We start from the raw sequence: 20,736 nt of genomic DNA, 5'->3' as shown, positions 1-20,736 counted from the left end.
CCAAGGGTATTTTAGAAAAGTCCTATGTGCTCATAATAGCTACCTTTTCCACTAGACACTGTTACAAGCATTTTTCATGGATTAATTCATTTAGTTCTCACAACATAGACATAGCCCCAGTCCTCCATAGACCCCTGTGAAGGAGTTCTATTCTATTCTTCATTTTGGAGATATGGAAATGTAGTCTCAGAGAGATGAAGTCACTGTCTGAGACTACCCAGGTGGTAAGTGATAGAGCTGGCTTTTAAACCGTGGCAGTCTCATTTACAAACCTGTGAGCTCCTCTGTGTGTTGGCTCATTCCTGGGTCTCTCTGCCTCTTCGTATGCTGCCATGCGAGGGTTAGGGGATACAGAGCCCAGTGCCAGGAGCTTCAGATCCTCCTCCTCAGCAAGGAGCCCTTTGACTAGAGTGCCCTGGGCCCAACTTCAGGAGGTGCTTTTCCTCACTGGGCACCTAACTAGCAGAAGGACAGCTACCCTCGTGCTTCAGGGAAATTACAAAGCACCCAGCATCTCAGGTAGAGCTACTGGGTTGATAAGATGGTAGAGTGAGAAGATGGTCTTTATAGAGTAAATTTCGACACAAGAAACAGAACCATAAATTAAATTTGCTTTTTATATGAAGCAGTACCTTTATGCCCAGTAATTTCCCTAATTATGGTCAGAAAATGATGCCAAGCAGGCTGAGATCCTCCCAACTTTGCATGGCAAAGTTAGCTTTGTTCTAGTCTTTGGCCATAGAAATCTTTGCTATGTCCCAATTGGCCATCTCTGGAGGATGAATGGAGAGAGCTCGGAGCTGGAATAGCCTCCACTGATGAGAAACTCAGAAAATTACCCAGATAAGCAGTGGGAGCCTCACATCCAAATGAGAACTTACGTTATTCCAAGAAACTTCAACTTCGTTGCTATTACTCACTTTTTATCCCTTCAAATTAGAGCCATGGCGTAGAAGGATAGATCAGGAAACCACATATACTGACAAAAAGGAACATCACATTAGTACTTAAGATAATCAAGCAGAGGCTGTGCAAAAGCCTGTGCCTACAGTTATAATGTGTCCTTTGTTCGTAAGGACAGGTAGAGCGGACAGAAGCAGTCTAGAGGGAAATCTCCATGATTTTAGTTCCTCCCTGACCTAACCTTCCTAACAAGAAAGAATTGATTAGTTTGGGTGGAGACACTCAGCAACCAAGACTGGAATCCAGGTTCTGTCACTTACTGGCTGTGTAAAGCTCTTTGCAAAGTTTTGTGAATTGCAGGGGATGCAGTAAATAACGCCTCTGGCCTGTGCTTGTGCTTGGAACAAATGGAGAGATAGATCGGGAGTCAGGGAGATGGAGAGAAAATGTCATCTTGGTTAGTAATAGAGGCTGGGGCGGTGGACATGGCTGAAGTGTTGAAGCAAATTAGCTGGTCATCTCTGGTCACAGTGTCATTGGTGAAGCTCAGCAATGGTGGGTTCCTGGGATCAGAGAGGCTCTGCCCCCACTATGGCATGGCAGGGAAGAGTGGAGAAATGGTTCTGAAAGCCGGCAGCTCCCCCAAAAGAGGCGAGGGAGCTGGTATGGGCAGGAACGTTTTATTCACCTAAAACTCACCCATCAGATCAATCACTCCTCTTCCCATCAGGGGAGTGAGCATGGGTCGGAGAGAGAAGCCAGGACCCAGGGAAGTTCCTCTATTTGAAAACACAAGGGGGGGGAAATAGGAGCTTCCCACGAATATCCATCATCAGTAACTGCTCAGTAAGTGATGGATATTGTCATCATCGTCGTCATCATTTGGATTTTTATCTCTTTTCTACCAGTCCCTTTCTAGATATGGAAGTTATACATCCCAGACTTCTCAAGTGTCTCATCCCATGATTCCCCAAAACTTCCCAAATGTCCAAGAAACTTCAGTGCTCAGCTGCTAAAAATACAACTTTTACATCCATAAGGCACAAAAATAAGGAATTCTTAGCCCATGTGTTCTACGTCTTGATTCAGGAAAGACATCACCTCCATTCTCCCTGTCTCAGAGTTAACATGTCCAAAATCAGGCTTCCTCTTTTCCTTCTCTTCTACCCTAGACCTGCTCTCCCCACAGGCCTTCTCATCTCAGTCAATGGGATGGTCTCCGTCCGTGGGCTCGGGCCCCAAATCTTGCAGCCACCCGCTGCCCTCTAGCTCCCTTCACGTTCAGTCCATCAGCACATCCTGTTGGCTTGACCATCAGAATACGTCCAGAACCCCACCACTATGCCAGGTTTCCACAGCTTGTGCCTTGGTCCCACCATCATCTGCTGTCCCCCAGAACAGTGAAGTAGCCCCAGATCGCCTCCTCATAATCTTTTCTCAGCACGGTGGCCAGAATGATCCCCTGGAAACGTAAATAACACCATGCTCAAAGTTCTCCACCCCGTGAGCAAGCTGACGTCAGCCTTCTCTCTACCCATTGTTCACTCCACCAGTCCCGCTGCTCTTCCTAGAACATGCCAGGCAAGCTCCAACCTCCACCTTTGCTTTTGCTGTTTCCTCAACCTGGAGTTCTCACCCTTCAGATGTCTGCGTGGCTCACTCCTCTCCTCCTGCAGATCTTTGTTCAACACCAATTCAGAGACCCTTCTGGACCAGTGAGACACTCCCCGCCCTCCCCTGCCCAGCATTCCTGTCTCCCGCCTCTGCTTTGCTTTTCTTCCCGCAACTTAGCATATGGCCGTTTAGCCTATCTTTGCTTTCTTGTCTGTATCCTGCACTAAGACCCTGCCTGAGGGGTGGGTGTTTGTCTTTTGGCTTACTGCAGTGTCCTCAGAACCTAGATGACACCTGGTGCCTAAACCCCTAATAAGTGTTTGTTGAATGAATGAATGAATGAATGAATGCATAGTTACTATAAGAGTAATTGTCGTGACGTAAGCACAGAAAATTAGGTTGTACACATTACTTGAAGTTGATACGACAAGCAAACAGAAAGGACATTGTTGGGGGGGAGGGGGGAGGGAGAAGGGAGGGAGGTTTTGGTGATGGGGAGCAATAATCAGCCACAATGTATATCGACAAAATAAAATTTAAAAAAAAAAAAACAAATACAAAACAAAACAATAAAATTTTTAAAAATCCTAAAAAAAAAAAAAAAAAAAGAAAAGAAAATTAGGTTGTAGATAAATTCCAAGCAGCCTGAGGAGGAAGGAGAAAGGGTGTCTGCAATGAAGATAACCATTTTTTCAATTGTGGAACATTGTTTATGAGTTCAAATAATCAAAATAAACACTGACAGAATGCGTGCTATGTGCTAGGCATTGTTCTAAATGTTTTATGTATATTAAGTCATTTAATCTGTGTAATACACCTAGGAGGAGTTTTTAAAACCATTTTAACTATAGAGAAAGTAATAGTGCTGAGTTTGTGTACTAGTATTTGTTTTCATTTTCAAAATATGTTTTTAAGGTTAAGACTTGGTTAATTAGAACTTTGGCATAAAGAAGCAGAAGTGACTCATGCTGAGGCCAAGCCAAGTAGTTCTGCAGGATTGGAAAGACAGGTAGTGTCTGGGTGGCTGTCTCATGAGCCACCTGCCATCAGAAGGTGATATGGTTGCTTTAACATAAACCAGAAAAAGAGTCAAAGTGCATATTCTTCATGGAGCTCCTATCAAAATTGGAAGAGAGCTCGGAGACCTTGTCACCCAACTCCTTTCTTTCTGTCAACATAGGGCCCCAGACCTAGACCCAGAGCCGTAACAGAAACGAAACGATCCCAGCCCAGTGCCTGTTTCATGCAGCAGATCCTGCCTCTACTGATGTTTCTGAATCCATAGCTTCATTGGCCCAATAAAATGACAGCTCAGCTGTGACGCCAATGTAACTGTTTCTTCATTTCTCTGTTTTCCTACCTATTTCTCAATTTTTTTCCTTTAATCCCTATTAAAAATACAGAAAAATTCTCTTAACCCCTGTGCATTTTTCATGATCGTTAGAAAAATCACTATTAAGTTACATCCAGAAACAGTTCAGTGTTATGGTCTGTTGCTAATTTAGTTGCTTTATAGTTACGTTTATTTCTTGAATCAGGCATTAATTTTCCTATATTTATTCTACAATCATTAGCAAGTTAGCATTAGTAACTAGATTTTTCACTTCATTGTTAAATGACCCTGTAATCGAAACTGTAAGAAATTTGTGTGTGTGTGTCTTAAAACTAAAAACAAAAAAAAAGCAGTTATTCTTTCTTACGTTTTCAAGTCTAGGAAGTCACTCACATGAATCAAGAAATAATACTTAAAAAATGGGAAGGTTTTAAAAAGAACTGCCTGGGGCAAGATATATTTTCTTATCTAAAATTTTAATGTAGTTTCTTTGTTTCAAGTTTTTAAAGAATGATCATAGCTTTTCTGGGGAAAAGAAATAACTTCAAGATGCCAATTTTGGATTCAGATCTGCTGTGTTCTTGACTCTCATTGTAATTAGGGAATTTGCCACCCTGTCCCTTCGTCGGAATGGGAATGCCTTATAACTTCAACTGTCTATACAATTGCTTAGAACCACAATTCCATGGACTGTAGAAATCCCAACCTTCCCTGAGACTTCTCAGAATTCGAAGGGTGTTTTTATTCCCTTAAGAACCCTCTCTGAACCTCCCACTTACACCAGGACTCCAACACTGAATGAGCCTAGATGTGAAACTCAACTGGCCTCCGTTTCCACAATAAAAACCCACTCATTCAGTTGATTTACCTAAATAAGTCTAAAATAACTCTTTTAATAAGTATAAAATAAAAATTCTAACTGCTGGGAAAGTATTGGGTTACAGTTTTATTGACAGGATTTTATTTTCTTTTTCTGTAAAATAATAATGTATCTTAAAGTCAGAGGAGACTTAGTTCAGAAAAACTGTCCTGAAAAAGTGAGAAGGAGAGCTTACTAATAATTGTGGAAACATTTACAATATATTGTGCAGATTTTTCTAGTTTACAGAGTTTTCTCATACCATACCTCATTTAGTTCTCAAAATGCCAGTAGGTAAACATTATTATCCTCATATTACAGGTTGGTACATTTAAGATCAGTGATCTCAAGTGACATGCCCAAAGTGTTAGGAAGCAGATTTGTGGGTAGTTTCAAAATTCACAAGGATTCTTCCCAGGGCAGCTGCTTGTGGGAGAGCTGAGGTGTTGAGGGGAGGAGTTAGGAGCAGGAGAAGGGCCACGACTATCCCCCCAGCATTTGGTTTATGGAGCCGTGGGAGCAGAGTTTCTCCAAAATGACACTTCACACCATCCGGTTACAGCTCCCTCAAGGAAACCAAACTGAGAAATGATCTTCTGCCTGGAAATCGAGGAGAAAAAAAGACAATGAACCTTTTTTCCTGATCATGACCTTATGCAAGAGTAGGACATCTGGGTTATACTTTTTCCATTTTTACTTTTATCAAATGATCAAGACACCTCCCTGCTGGGTGATTTGTTTAGAAATGGAAATGTAGTTGCCTTGACCACTAGGAGTGTAATTACCTCAAACCCCACAGAGAGCACCAGGGCAACATAAAATATACATGGGAGAACAGTTATGTTTGACTAGAATTTTTAATATAATAATTATTATTGTTACTATTTTTACCACAATTGGCCATCATTTCCTACCCTCTCTCTCTCAAAAAAAAAAAAAAAAACCAAAAAACCCCCACAGCCATCTCAAAAGTTAAAGAATCATTTTAAAGTCAACAGTTGGGACTCTAGAAATATAAAATATTGTTATAAGTGATGGGTTTCCGAGGCAGGCAACAATCATCTGGCACATGCATGGTAGTTCAGCTATAACATGGGTTAAAGGTTAACAGAAGGCTTCACCCCCTTTTAACACCATTTCTATAAATATACACACTCTGTGATGTACAATGAGACTGTGTCGTGTACGCATTGGGAGCCTGCCCGCTGTGCAGAGGAGGCGGCAACAGGGACCAGAAATGCAGACTGAGGAAAGGACAGGAGGGTAGGTGAGATCCGAGGTCACAAAGGGTCTGGTCTCTCGCTGAGGCTCCTCCACCTTGAAAACCCCTCCTCCTGCCCCTCACCCACTTTTCCTCCTCCTTCATGGCAGGTGCAGTGGTAGTATCCCAAGGTAAAGAAGAAAAAGATAATAACCCAAGATCAGAGGACATTGTATTCGTGTATCGCTTTGGTGAGAGTTCTGCACCGTAAGAGATGACCCTTCACAGGTAGAGGAGGTACACCTGTACCTGCCCTCAGGTGAGCTAATTGCCACTATGAATTGCAGAAGGAGACAAGTCAAAGTGAAAAGTAGCTAAGAACAAAGCACAGCAGACACGCACTTAGAATAAATACTCTTAAGGGTCCTAAATCCAAACAGCAGACAGCAGGATGCAATGGAAAATGATTTGGAATCTGAAGACCCATGTCTGAATTCTGGCATTCCAAAAGCTTTGTGACCAGAGACAAGTCACTTGAACTTGCTAAGCCCCATCTATAAAATGATGAATTGGAGATAATGATCACAGTTGTCCTGTCCACATGACAATTACTGGGAGGGTCTAAAGAGATAATGTATGTCAGTGTCTACAGGGTTAATTAAAATGATTAATGTTAATGATTACTTTTAATATTATTAGGCAAGTATCCAGAAATACTTTCCTTCCTCATAGAATATATTTTTAAGAATAGCATGAAATAAAGTACAATTGTGTCCTTTGTAACAATAACTGTACATACCTTGCAATAATGGTGTCAATTTTCATTGCTGCTCTGGGATATGTATAAATCAGAGTTTCACCAAGTAGGTCCCAAGGACCATCTGCAGCAGAGTCAACTGGGTGGCCTAAAATGCAGACCCCTGAGTCTCACCTCCCTACCTACTGAATCGGTCTCCCTGGAAGAGGAGCCCTGGAATCTGCTTTTTAACAAGTTCCCTAAGTGAATCTCATGCACACTGAAGTTTGAGAACCAGTAGTCTAGAAATATCACTCTTGAATATAACACTAAATTTTGATTTTTTTTCCCTGAAAAGATGTCCAGTTGACTCTTCGAAGTTCAATAAATACTTCTTAATCATCTATTATAACCAATACTCAGTACTAAGTATTTTGGAGGATAGGCATGTTGGTATATCGAAAATGGCCACAAATTCTCTACAAATCTTCTAATGAATAGAGTTTATCTCCCCACCTCTTGAATCAGAGCTGGACTTGATATCTGCTTTGACCAAAAGAATGTGGCAGAAATGTGTTGACCAAGTTCCCCCCACCCCCTGGCCTTCAAAAGGCCTTGCAGTTTGCCTTGTACCCTCTTGGGATGGAGCTGCCATGAGAACCAGCCCAGGATACTTCCTTGAGGATGAGAGACCCCCTGCAGAGAGAGGCTTAGCTGTCCTGGCAGTCCCTGCTGGGGTCTCAGACCCAAGCAATCCCAGCTGACACCCTGTGTAACACAGAGCAGCCATATAACTGAACACAGCTCAGATTGTTGGCACAGAATTGTGAATGAATAAGTGATTGGTGTTTAAATTTGGGGGTCGTTTGTTATACTGCAAAAGATAACCAACACAGAACAAAGACGAGTCAGACAGTTATTCTCTTCATAGAACCCAGAGTAGGAATGTAAGTTCACAGATCCCTGTTTGGCTAAATGTGACATTTTATAAGAAAGGAACCAATAATACCTTTTGAAAATTTTTTACTATGGGAAAGAGCAGGGGGAGTGATTAAATCCAGTTGGGGCGCAGAAAACAATTTCTGAATTAGGCAATACATAAGTGGGGTCCTTGAAGGATTGGAGGTTTGAAAGATGTCTGTTGTGCATGGATGAAGATGGATGGAGCATTCGAAACCAAAAGAATAGCGTAAGCAGAGCCGTAGAGATGGATAGTCAGGGTGTATTCAGCGAGCAGAGAGAAGTCCAGATAGGCTGGGACTCCTTCTAGAGTTGTGCTGTGTGGCGAGGGCAAGTTGAAACCAATACACGTCGGCTTTTAAACAACCAGGTGAAGAACGGTGAGTTTTCTGGAGTGTTCATGTAATGTGTTTAGAGCAATGTTTTACATAGGACTGCCTAGTCGTGTCGTGCATTAAAATTAGTATCAGAATATGGATAATGTCATCTCAGGTGCCTTATTTTCTATATTTCAAGATTTGTTTTGCTTCAGCACCGTTGTGTTTATTTTGGGGGGAGGGAGTCATTAATGTTTGCAGGTGGGAGGGCATTACCAGCTCTGTCAACAAATTCCCATTTGTTACTACTTCTAACAGATGGTTGAAGGTTAGCCTGGGTTTCTTTAGTCATTGTGTATTATAGGTATTACTTTAAAACATTATCTGCAGTTCATGCTTATTATTTTTTAATTCACTATTGAGACCATGTTTGTGGGTGAGAGGCTTTTATTATACTAATTTATAGCAGTCTTAGCAACAGGATAAAACACTATGGGATTTTTCACTACTTACCATCTTCTGTGCACATGGAGAGGAAAGTTATTTTTCATTATGTTACTTTTGACAGCAGTAGGTCATTTTACACAGCAGTCACTTTTACCTAAGAAATGTTTCTATGTCATAAAGAAATGTAAAAGCTATAGGTGTAGCTTAATTTGCCAAAATTTTTCTGAACCAATGTTTATCAAATTTGGCTGAGCAGATACCATTGGAAAACATTGAATGCTTTTTTTCCCCATTCCCCTATTTACTATTGATGAATTTGTGTTCTCTCTTCTAAACATCAGAGATCTTGATTAAAAAGTGATGATGATTGTTACTTTATTTCTCTGAGACTCTCCCTTGTCCCCGAGACATCTCCAACTAAATTATAGCAACACAAATGCTGTCCAATTTTTTTTAAATAAAGAAGTATGTTAATTCTTATTTGCTGCTAAGGAAGAGAATTCTTGATATTTTTTCAGCTGAAGAGAGTTTATAGCTCTCCTATTGCTTTCTGTTTCTATGGAATTTGTCCCCATCAGGTTCGGTTATGTGAGTATCCTTAAAATCACAGGAAAGTGTCTGTGGGGACTGAACTGTGGAGGGTGAGTCATCCTGGGTAAGTAGGTGGCCAGTGAGTCAGGAGACCAGAATTCTTGCTTCAGTACTTAATGGCGTGTGACCTAAAGCACAGAGCTGAGCAATTATATCTGATCATGTACCTGTGTCAAAGCTACATGCCAAAGACAAATGAGATCACACTTCAAAGAGTAAAGATTATTTATAGATTGAAAGTATGTATTATGGTGATAGTTTGCCACTGGGACAGCAGAAACAGGGAAGATTGGGTGGACAGGCCCGTTATCCATCATGATAAGTGCCGGCATCGAGATGGCTCTATTAGAGGGCAGGAAGCACTGCACCTAGATGTATGTAGGGCTTTATGGGAGCTTGGCGGCAGAGCGCAGAGGCAGGTCACTTATTTCAGCCCTGATATGCTCCTAAAACACTATTCCTATTCTCCTCTTGCCCTTTTTGGCACATACCAATAAAGTCAAGAAAGCCCATTAGAAAATACATCAGAGGTGTAATAATCATAACATCTGACATTTATTGAGTTTATTGTGTGCCAGCTCTGTTCTAAGCACCTTATGTGTATTTACCCATTTTATCCTCATAGCCCTTTGAGACAAGCAGTAGCATTACCAGCATTCTCCAAATGAGGAAACAGACTTAGAGAGATTAAATAACTCCAGCAGCTGAGCTCGTGAGGTTATTGATCTTCTGCCTGTAACAAGAGCTGGGACGTTTCCTTTGCTGTTGACTTCATCTGTGTCTGCTTAATTTGACCACTGTATACCCTTGCAGGTAAAACAAATGCACGAGATTAAGAGATTATGTAAAATTAACTCCCTTAGCAGAAATGCTTGAGCATCTACAACCCGTCAGCCGGGGGATGAGCTCTGGAGGCACACAGATGATTCACATGTGGTGCCTACTCTCAGAATCCAGTTTTGGCAGGGAAGACAAACATGAACCAATAAACCTAATAAAGCATTCTAGGGAACTCCTTGATTGTGGCAAGGGACTGGGGAAGAAAGGGACCCGCATGCACTCACTCGGAGGGGTTTTTACTAAACACGTTGTAGATGAGACCAGAGAGACTTCTGTAGTTGGAGTCGAACCCCTCTTCCGAGTATATGGGACATCTTAAGGATTCAGTAGGAGACATCCTTGTGGGGTCCTACTGAGTCCCCCACATTTGAGGGCTGAGAGCGGGAGTCACAGGATCTACCCCACTCAGCCTTTAGAAACGGCAGCGGCGAGGCAGATACACGGGACAGGTGCTGTCTAGCAGTGAAGGCAGGAGCCCTGGGAGCCCAAAGGGCCGAGGGAAGCCCACCGAGATGTGGGAGGGAGGGCGATGGGGGAGGAAGGAAGAACAGCTTCAAAGAGGAGCTAGGGATGAGCAGGAACTTGAAAGACGAGGAAGTGAGGGAGGGGACGGAGGGGAGATGGAGGACATAGGAAGGCTTTCCAGGGACAGGGTGAGGTTTTCCTAACAGCCCCGAGCTGTGAATCAGCGAGACAAGGTGGAGAAACAGCGGCAGTTCTGTGAGATCCTGAGACAGATCATTCGGCTGCAGCGTGGAGATGTGACGGGGAGCGAGAGGTGACCAGGACTGGATGGAGGGGACAGGGTAGGCGGCTGCAGAGCGTCACCATGAGAGACAATGCAGAACTGAGCTCAGGCACACGTGCAGGAGGCAGGAGGTGGGGCAGGAGGTAGAGCAGGTTGGCGCAGGGTTTGGGGGGGCTTGAGGGGAGGGTGAAGTTGGAACCGGAGAGTCACAGCGCCAGCCACTGAGCTGCCAAAATACCTGCAAACGAGAGCACAGGTTTGAAAGGGAAGACGGTGAGTTTGTGCAGGGCCTGGTGAGCGGAGGGTCCCCTGGAGATGTCCAGGAGAGAGTTGGATGTGTGATTTTGTGGCTCAGACAAGAGGTCTATGGAGGGCCCAGGGCCCTGCCCTGTGAGGGACAGGCTGGCTGGTCAGTCTTCTAGTGCACACGCTGTGTGTTATAACGCGTGAGACTACCATGCATGGGGCGTGAAAATGAGATGGATGGAAGGCACAGTGCAGAGAGGACAGAGTCGCAGGCTTAGTCCTGACTTGTGCTATTCCAGCACAAGTATGTCTGTATCCAAGGAACTCTCCTATTTTAACACCCGGGGAAATCCCCTCTCTCCTTACCAACAGCTCTGCTGAGCATGAAAAAGGTGGCTCATAAAAATCTTTTCTGTTGAATTCATCCTCGTGTACTCATTACCCATCTTTTTGGCTCTTCATATATCTGTCTTTAGATAGATGCATACATATACACATACACACATACATATATATATACACACATATACTTACATATATACTCATATATACACACATATCTGTGTGTGTTCAAACGGATAGTGGTAATTTACACTCCCAACAGCATTGTATAGAAGTATATGACTTGGATTGTTCTTGCCAGCATTAGGTAAGAGCATTTCAAAAATATTTGCTAATTGCACAGGTAAAAACACATTATTGTATTTTATTTTATATTTTAAATATTTTAACTGTTTACATTATTATAGTTTAAATTAGGGGCTGAGTATTAATTCTCAAAGAAAATGCATTATTAATTTCTAGTGTTATCTTTTTCTCAGCTGTCTTTGCCTAAATGCAAATACACGAAAAACTTAAATACTACAGAATAAAAGCTGGTATTTTTTTAAAGCTGAGATCTGACTATTTCCCTTTAGTAATTTGAGGCTAATCTTAATTACTTAAAATTTTTAATTTAGTATTTTATTATTTGAATGTCCAATTTTCAAATACATATTCTTTGTATTTTATCTCTATAACCTCGGTATTTATAAGCCATGCCTTGAAATGCCAATTGCATATATTTTTTTTTATTTTGGTTTTTAAATTGTCACACAGTACAATTGATTTTTGTTTTTGGTATACGTTTCTGTGAATTTGATTCTAGACTTCTGTCACCGCTACAACAATCAAGTTATAGAAGGGTCTATTTTACCCCAAAACTTGCTTGTGCTATCCCTCCCTCCCTACCCAGCTCTTGGTAACCACTGATTTTTTTTGCTGTATGTAGTTTTGTCTTTTAAAGAATGTCTTGTAAATGCAATTATGTAATATCTTGTTTTATTTTGCATTTCCTAAGTTGCTCAGAGAGCTGAACATTTTTCTACATAACTAGTTGCAACTATGTTTTTCGTAACATGTATAGTTTGTGCCTTTGCAACTTATTTACTTGGGTCATAAATAGTGTTTTTGTTACAAATTTGCATATGCTCATAACATGAGAATGACGTTAACTTACTGTCTGTTGCACTGACGGTAGATATTTTCCCTGTTAAGTCTTCACCTTTAAGTTTGATTACTTTCTTTAAGTGTGTAAGACCTTACAAATAGTAATATCACTTGATCTGAAAATATTGTAGTACTCTGCTGATCTAATCTAATGAAGTATCCCTAAATATAAAAATATTGTAAAAAAATGCTTTTACAGCATTATTTCTCATATGGAAAAATTGGAAACAATCTAAATGTGTAACTATAGGTTTAGTAAAACAGACCCTGAAGGTGCCCCTCAATAGAATATCATGCAAGGAGTAAAGGAATGCTTACGAAGATGACATAGTAACTTGGAAAATTTTTATGGTAAAATTGTAAATTAAAAAACCAAGTATAATCCCATACCTACAGTATGATCACAGCAGGTAAAAAAAAAAACATAAGATGTGCTAATTTAAAAAGACTGGAGAAAATACATCAAAATAGTAACCAATTTTCTTTTATTGGTGGAACTGTGAGGAGACTTTTCATTAATTTTGTGTGTTTTCTTCATTCTCGTAGTGGTCACCTATTCCTGTTACAAAAGGGAAAAAAATTCTGGGTCGTTCAGGAGTAAAACCTTCTGCCTTTAAAATCTACCCCTGAGCGTGAATCTCTATTGAATCATGTGTGCAGTTAACCACACAAATGCCAGTTGCTCTCAAGAAGTCAGAATAGATGTCAGATCATGTCACTGCGACCTGACCTTTAGAAACGGGGACGCTGACCTGGCTGTCATGCAGGTCCATGCATTGGGTAAATTATCAAAATACCGTGAGTGAGAGAACAGTGCACAGGGACCTGGTAAGATGGCAAGTGACTCTGCATTGCTTGTGAAACAGGAAATCACGATGTCCAAGCAAGGCCTTCAGGAGGGGAGAACCTTTCACTACATCTCGCTTCTGTACAGTATAGAAACCCTTGTACCCTAGAGTTTCCATCTGTTCCTGAAGCAGAATTTCCCAGAGCCCACCCTGGAGATAGCAGAGCAACAAATCACAAAAGGTCATAATGGTTGTAACTCAGACTTTATCCTTCAGACTCAAAACAGAGTTAATTACTTACCTTTACTTCTATTAAGGAAATCTTCAAAAAAGTCCACACATGGCAAATACTGTCATACATGAGCGGAGTTCTCGGTGATCTTTCCTGATTAGTGGAGAAATAAAGATTTGTCTGAAAGACCCACATGGCCCAGGAAAGAAGGGCCTCTTGAAGAAGTTCTCTCTGCTGAACTTTGAGCTGACAGCCCAGCTCCTGCCTGAGAAGACTAAACTCAGAAGGTAAAAGGGGGTCCCCTAAAAATAAATCTGGAAGTCATCTAGCTACCAATTCAACAATGTGACATATCATAATGTGTTTCGGAAACAGAGAACATCCGACAAATCATGATGTTTACACAACCACCTCCTTTAGGTAAACCTTCCAAACTCTGCGGGAAATTAGGGCTTTATTAATATCCATGAAATTAATAGCACCTGTCAGGAGCCCCTAATCTGTCTCTCTATAGATTCAAAAAATACCCACAGAATATTGGCGTTCCGGAGTCGTGGAGATCTCATATGGTTTTGCTAGATTAGGTATTACAGGTTCAAAATTTCCAGTTATGTTACTGATTCTCACTTCCAGGTTCCTATTATTCCAAATAGTTTTCTTCCTTTATACAAAGTCAGAAAAGGGAGCCAGTGCTTTTTTCATGTTATCTTTGGCTTACTTGAGGAAGTTTGGGAAAATTCATGAGGATAAAATAGTTCAAGAAAAGAGAGAAAGCAAAGAAATAACTTATTCACTGAATACCACATGATAGTTTCAGTTTAATGGAACCTCATGAAAAAGTAGATAAAAAAAGAAAAGGGTGTTTAATTAAGGTAAGTGGCCGGAGCAGAGAAAGATGGAACCACAGGTGAAGGATCAGACTAGAGGTAGCCAACATTATGAGAATTTTCATGTAAATTTCTAGGAAAACATAATTATTAGGTCTTGTTAGGCATTTAGGAAGTACTTTGTCTGTCCTTAGACCATAAAACACTATTTTACAATGGTCAATGATTTAGGGGTTTTTGTGGTTCGTATTGTTTGAAGGCTTATTTTGTGTGTGTGTGTGTGTGTGTGTGTGTGTGTGTGTGTGTGTGTGTGTGTGTGTGTGTGTGTGTCTACCTATGACTGTGAAGAAAGCAGACCTTTTGAAAATGTCTGAAGTAAATAAGATCAGCTGCTAAATGCCTAGAGGTAATTCCATTACATGCAGAAATAGACCACGTAAGAATTCTGCGGTGTCATATTTAACTAGTGTGACAAAAATAGACTCACTCTTTATAAACTCATTTCTGATTACAGTGTGTTGTTTCCTGGTCACCTACTTGAATCACAGAAGAAATAAAATGTTGAAAAACGTTTGCCTCACTCTGCCACAATTATATATAACTCCATAAGGTTGAGTGGAATTAATTCTTTAGTTAGTTCTCATTAACGGGGTTCAATGCAGGCTTCCAGAAGGACTCTTCTCTCCGCAAGTCAGTCTGTGGTTTGGGGTGAGTCCAGCAATGTGCTTGGCAGAGAGGAAATAAAAGCATTTGTTCCAATGGATAGTTGACCCATTTGAGGCTCTGGCCTTTGGCGATAAAGCACGAGTTACGTGGAGATGGGACACCAAAAATAATATATTATGGAGCCCCCAAACAGTGTTTGTCTTTTGTCATTTTCCAGGGAGCAACCATGTCACCCTTTCTCCGGATTGGATTGTCCAACTTTGACTGTGGGTCCTGCCAGGGGGAGGCCGTTAACCCTTACTGTGCTGTGCTTGTCAAAGAGTATGTTGAATCAGGTAAGCTTGAGTGGGCATTCCAGGTGGGGGAGGAGGAGGAGGATATTGCTATGAACTAGGTATGAAGGAAGGCCTTCCAGGATCTTCAAGGTCATCTGGTCCAACCGAATTTTACGATTCAGGACACTGATGCCTGGAGAAGCCAAGTACTTCTTCAAGGACACACACTTAGTGATGGCCTCTGAGCCACATGCCTGTGACCCACTGATGCTCTATTTCACTGTTCCACTTTTCCCATATAAACAAAGGAAAGGAGAAAATTGGATTGAAGAAATTATGTGTAAAATTAATGGGAAAGAAATCCAGTGAGATAAAACAGAATATGGACCTATATTGATGAGCCTGGTTGCCTTAAATGATTATGGATGGATTAAGTCTTAGGATCCACTCTACAGACAGCTTGCAGTTTCTTGGACTGAGCCTAGATGAAGATTACAAAGAATCTATAATTAGCCATTAGAATCCAATTCAGAAAACTTACTTTTGCACTTACTACGACCGTAGGTGAATAAAAGAATAGGCATGTTTTGTCAAGTTTAAATATTTATAGGCAGTTCATGATGAGAGGAAGAGTGTGACAGCCACCCAAGATTTCTTTGGTGGGTTTAGAACATTCTATTAAAACAATCCTATCATGGAGGGGATCTCTCCACATTGCTCTGACCGGCTCCCACTCTACTTGACCCCTACCTCTGCATTTTACGATTCTTATGGACTCTCCAAAGAAAAGGTAGGAGGAAGTTTATATCCCAAGACTTTCCCAATCTCAGTACCTTTTTCTGTTCCCATACATACATTTCGTATTTTAACAGACGCTTTGTAGAAAAGCCTACAATGAGGCCGCTGGGGCTAGAACAGAGAGGAAAATAAACAAAAAACAGAAAAAGTGCCTTCTCTTTAGAGCTTCTATTCTCGCAGAGGAAGAAAGGCAGTAAGCAAAAATATTCTATGGTAAGTAATGAGTGCTGTAAGGAAAATCAAAGCAGGGTGAGAGGAGAAAGAAGGATTAGGGATGTCTGTAAGGGGGTGACATTAGCAGGTACACGGAGAAACTCACTCAGATGTTACAAACTTCCAGGTTTCTGGGGTTCCAAGCCCTACTATGTTGCACCTTCTTGCCCCTAACAAAAGACTTTTGGCTTCATGGTTGACTTCCTTTTTCCAGCTGCTCTGAATACTTCAAAGCCTGGGAGACTGAATCATCTTAATTTCCCTTCTGTCCAGAGTTCTCCCCTGTTTAGTAAAAAGAGAGAATGCCACTTGCTCCCGACCTAAAACCTTTCAAATGTCACAGGCATCTTTAAAGTATAAAATGTCTGAGTTTTTCAAAGCTGCTTTTGACTTATGGGGTCTCCCAGATCCGGTTCTCTTTGCAACCTCAGGACTGCCTGACATTTGCCTGCTGGGAGCCTGCTATTTTCTCCTTCTTCTTTTGGCCTTGCCTTTGAACGTGATCTAATTAGCCATGTCAAGAGAAGTTGGCAGAAAAGAGGAAAACTGTTTTTCCAAAAGATTGGCTTGTGGATTTGGGGGGCGTTTAGAGGCTTTTGTTTTTGATTTTGTTTTGGTTTTGTTCTAGAGAGAAATCGCTCTGAACGTTGTCACACAAGTGTTACTGCTATATAATTTAAATATGTTTTGGTCTTTGGGGTGTGAGGCTGCCTCTTCCATGAGGAGTTGACAGCACTGGTGGTGCGCCAGTCATTGAAAATGGTGACACTCACTGCAGATAGATGCTCTGGTCCTCTTTTTAGTTGATGACAAGCATCATGAATGCATGGGGAATGGCGGCTACAGTTGTAAGGAATTATTCTGTGGAAGTAAAATGTTATAGTGATCACAAATATTCACATTGGTTTCTAAAAAGCCCAATCTCCAGTTAATTTTTTTTAATCAAACCGTAAGAATTGTACCCTTCCTATTCCACCCTTAACAGTGTCAAAGTTGATACCTCCACTAGCCAAGTTTGCCTAAAATTTGGAGTTTCAGCTTATGTGATTCCTGTATGCCACCAAAATAAATATTCAGTGCTCAACGCCTGTTCTCTTTAGCCTGTGCGTTGGGAAGAAGGGGCCATCGCGAGTTAGAACTGCTTTATTTCCCAGCTTTAAGCGGATTTTTCCCTTTTGCTTTAATTAACATCTCGGCTGAGTCTGCCACTTAATGTGCTGACGACAAGAAACAAACACTCAAATTCAGCTGCAGTTTCTGATTCTGAAATGATTAAAGAATAAATACCAGGGAAAATTTGATATGGATGGCTTGTGACAAAACCACTTAATCCATTATCGAACTCTTTCCCAATCACCTGTGGCTTCTGGTTTCCTTTAAACCAATCGTCCTGTCTGTGTTTCTTGCTGCTAACAGTCTCCAGGCTCCTCCGTGCCCGCTCTTCCTTGCTTGCAGCTCTGTAGTCCGCTTTCCTGGCTCTGTGGGGTATGGCCACCCTCTCCCTGGGTGTGTGGTGTATGTATCTTCATTCAAAAATTAGAGAAAGAAATGATGGCTATGGCCTCAGTGTCTTTATGTCAAATGGAAAACGGTGAGATATCTTTTTAAAGGAACACTTATTATAAGCTTAGATTTTGCCACCACGCCTTTCAGGTGAGCACACAGTAGTTTTGTATTGACGTGTATTTTGCATTTTGTATTGACGAGTATTTTGCATTTTGTATTGACATGATCAACTCTTTATAGGTTAACAAGGGAGAATACCAAACTGCACAAACATGCTTTAAAAAGTTTATTCACTCGGGTGTTCACACCCAAAGTGAAGCAACGAACCGTTGAGTAGGAAAGCAATATTTCCAGTCTAAGACATTATCAGATGGCTGTCTAAATTTTCTACACCTTGCATGTAGACCTTGGAACTGTCTCATTCTGTCCTATACTGTGTCTGATCGTTAAGGTGTTACTTTTGTCTTCCCAACAGAATTGCATATCCCAGAGAGCAGAGGGACTGAGTGCCACTGTTAAGTTGAATTGAATTATTTTCCAGAACTGGCCGGAGGAGTAATGAGAACGTTCTCTCTCTGTTCCTAGAGAACGGGCAGATGTATATCCAGAAAAAGCCAACCATGTACCCGCCCTGGGACAGCACATTTGACGCCCACATCAACAAGGGGAGAGTGATGCAGATCATTGTGAAGGGCAAGAACGTGGACCTCATATCTGAGACTACCGTGGAGCTCTACTCCCTGGCCGAGAGGTGCAGAAAGAACAACGGGAAGACGGAAATATGGGTAAGTGTCCGCACCGTGCACTTTATTTAAAGTGTATGCACCGTTAAGTGATGAGCACGAGGTTAGTGGTGACCAGCTCAAAATTTCCACAACGCCCTAAAGGTCTGATTACACTGGCTGTGGGTGAACAACAGATCCCCACTACTAATTCATGGGTGATTTGATGGTGACAATGATTATTCATGGTGCACTATAGAACACACTAACGTGTTCAAATCTGTTTGATTCCTATGTGAGATGGAGAAGGTCTCTTAGGCTAAGGGAAACTGTTATTGATTTATAACTGTTAAGAGTAAGCTTGGAAATATCACAAGGTCCCCTTAATTTGGGAACCTAATGGTTGCCTATTTATCAAGGTGTCAGAATGGGAAAGCATAGAACAGAGACCCATTTAATATTTGGTCCTCTTTCTCTCCATGCTTTGCCATGTCCTATAAATGTTTTTCAGCCGTATGAAGTCACTTAACTTACTTTGTACTAAGAAGTACTTTATATACAATTCATGGTAGCACAGCAAGTTTATGAAAACCTAGATTATAACCGTTTGCATAGCAAATGTTTATAAGTGTTAATGAGAAGAGTACGATATGAAAGCATAAAAATTCCAATGCAAATCTCTAGGGTACAAAATGAACGAAAATGTACTAGTAAAAACCACTTTTACATGATCTAAAATGCAGAAAATGTTTTCAAATGTTTGTATCACTTACACCAAAGGAAAGAATCTTGCCCTTCTGCTCCTTACTTTCTGTAACTCAGATTTTAAGAAATCCACCCAAGAGATTTTCAACTCACAGGTTTCATATGGGAACATTATAAACCTAAAAACTAGTTTTTTGTGTGTTTTATATTTTTGACCTGAAGAAAAACAAAACCCTGTACCTTACGAAACTGTATAAATTCTTGCTTGTGTCACTAAAGTAATATTTAAAGATGAATGTATGTCAAGATCTTTTAAAAAGTTCCCCATGCGAGCCGAGCCCGTGGCACACTTGGGAGAGTGCGGCGCTGGGAGCGCGGCGACGTGGCGACGCTCTGCCGCTCGTTCGGATCCTATATGGTAATGGCCGGTGCACTCACTGGCTGAGTGCCGGTCACGAAAAAGACAAAAAAAAAAGTTCCCCATGCTCAGATATGTCTAGGTAATTTAGGTCAGCGGTATCTATTGAGCATTTCTGTGTTCAGTTTGAGGAAAGGGATCATGAAGACAAAACTCCTCTAGAGTAGCTGCTCAGGCAAGTAGGAAAAGGTGAAACGACTGGATAATGTACAGATGTTTAACTTAGTGTTAAAGAGTTTACACAGAACAGGTAAGCGAGCGGGAGGCCCTAGCAGGGCCGGAAGCACGGGAGCATTTGGCTCAGTGAAGAGAACGAGCAGATAAACTAGAGAGTCTTCTCCAGCTCTCCACCCATCCCCATTTATTTTCTGCTTCTGCCTAATTTTTTAAAAAAGAGAAAAATCATCAGCTCTCTAATTTTTAAAATGGCATTCTATTCATATTTCCTTCTCAAATTAATGAAAGGATAACTTGGGTTTTTTTATCCTTTTGTTAAATAGGCTTCACTGATATGTAGGTTGCTTTTCTATTTATATCTCTTAAAGTGGTGTTTGATTTCTTGCTTAGACTTTTGCTGATTTTATTCTTATCAGACTCTTCACTTTCTCTGCAGTCCTGGATCATGGAGAGACCCAGGCACATGGTGGCATTTAGACCCTTGCTTAACCACACTTTTTACATCTTTAAGATTTTTTTTTCCTAAGTTTATTTCTTAGTTTACGTTTATTTTATTTTAAGGGCCAACAGGTTGTTTTGGACTTCTATTTCCCCTGCTTCTGTTGAAATCTGCTTTCTTAAAATGAGTTTCTTTTTAAAAAAATGATTTTTTCAAATTCACCTTTTACCTCCATAGACACCGTCCTGTTTCTAAACAGCCCAGTGAGACTTGCTTTCTGCTTTGCCAAGATTTTAACTGTCAGCATGGTTGTCTCCCATTATCTCCCCAAAACATGCAACTCCCGAAAACATGGTGGAATAAGACTTCCTATGAGTATTGCTTTCCTGGTAGCTAGCTGGTTTAATTTCCCCCATCACTATTAATTCCTGAATATTGATAACACTGTGCTCATCTGGTCCCATTTTCTCCACTTCCTTTGGGAATAAACCCCATTTCCCTTGCTTTTCTTGTTCCACTTGTGCCTCTGTCTTTACTACTTATTCTATGAACCAAAAAACAACATTGTACATACTTGATGTCAAAAGCACTTCTCTTGACATTAATCTGTTGTATGAGAATTTATAGTTGTCCACACAGTGCAAGCTTATTTTATGATAAAGTTCTATCAGTAGTGATGCTGGGACG

At 41.1% G+C, this 20,736-nt stretch overlaps 1 protein-coding gene across 5 annotated transcripts in view; it reads left to right on the top strand.

Annotated features, from left to right (window-relative positions):
• The window catches only part of PRKCQ (protein kinase C theta), a 123,639-nt gene that overhangs the window by 34,239 nt on the left and 68,664 nt on the right, over positions 1-20,736 (top strand). For 2 of the 5 annotated variants that reach the window (XM_063100965.1, XM_063100962.1), the window contains exons 2-3: positions 15,014-15,131; positions 18,174-18,373. In XM_063100965.1, the coding sequence (XP_062957035.1) occupies positions 15,023-15,131; positions 18,174-18,373 (309 nt within the window). In that variant the 5' untranslated portion in view covers positions 15,014-15,022. Of the gene's footprint in view, positions 1-6,081; positions 6,230-13,565; positions 13,591-14,667; positions 14,839-15,013; positions 15,132-18,173; positions 18,374-20,736 lie in introns of those variants that run through there. The other 3 variants (XM_063100963.1, XM_063100964.1, XM_063100961.1) reach the window with 3 other exon arrangements.

The sequence above is a fragment of the Cynocephalus volans genome, chromosome 6, assembly GCF_027409185.1.
Source record: "Cynocephalus volans isolate mCynVol1 chromosome 6, mCynVol1.pri, whole genome shotgun sequence".
NCBI lineage: Eukaryota > Metazoa > Chordata > Mammalia > Dermoptera > Cynocephalidae > Cynocephalus > Cynocephalus volans.
Note: the sequence above shows the minus strand (reverse complement) of the source record. Positions and strands in the feature narration are given on the sequence as shown.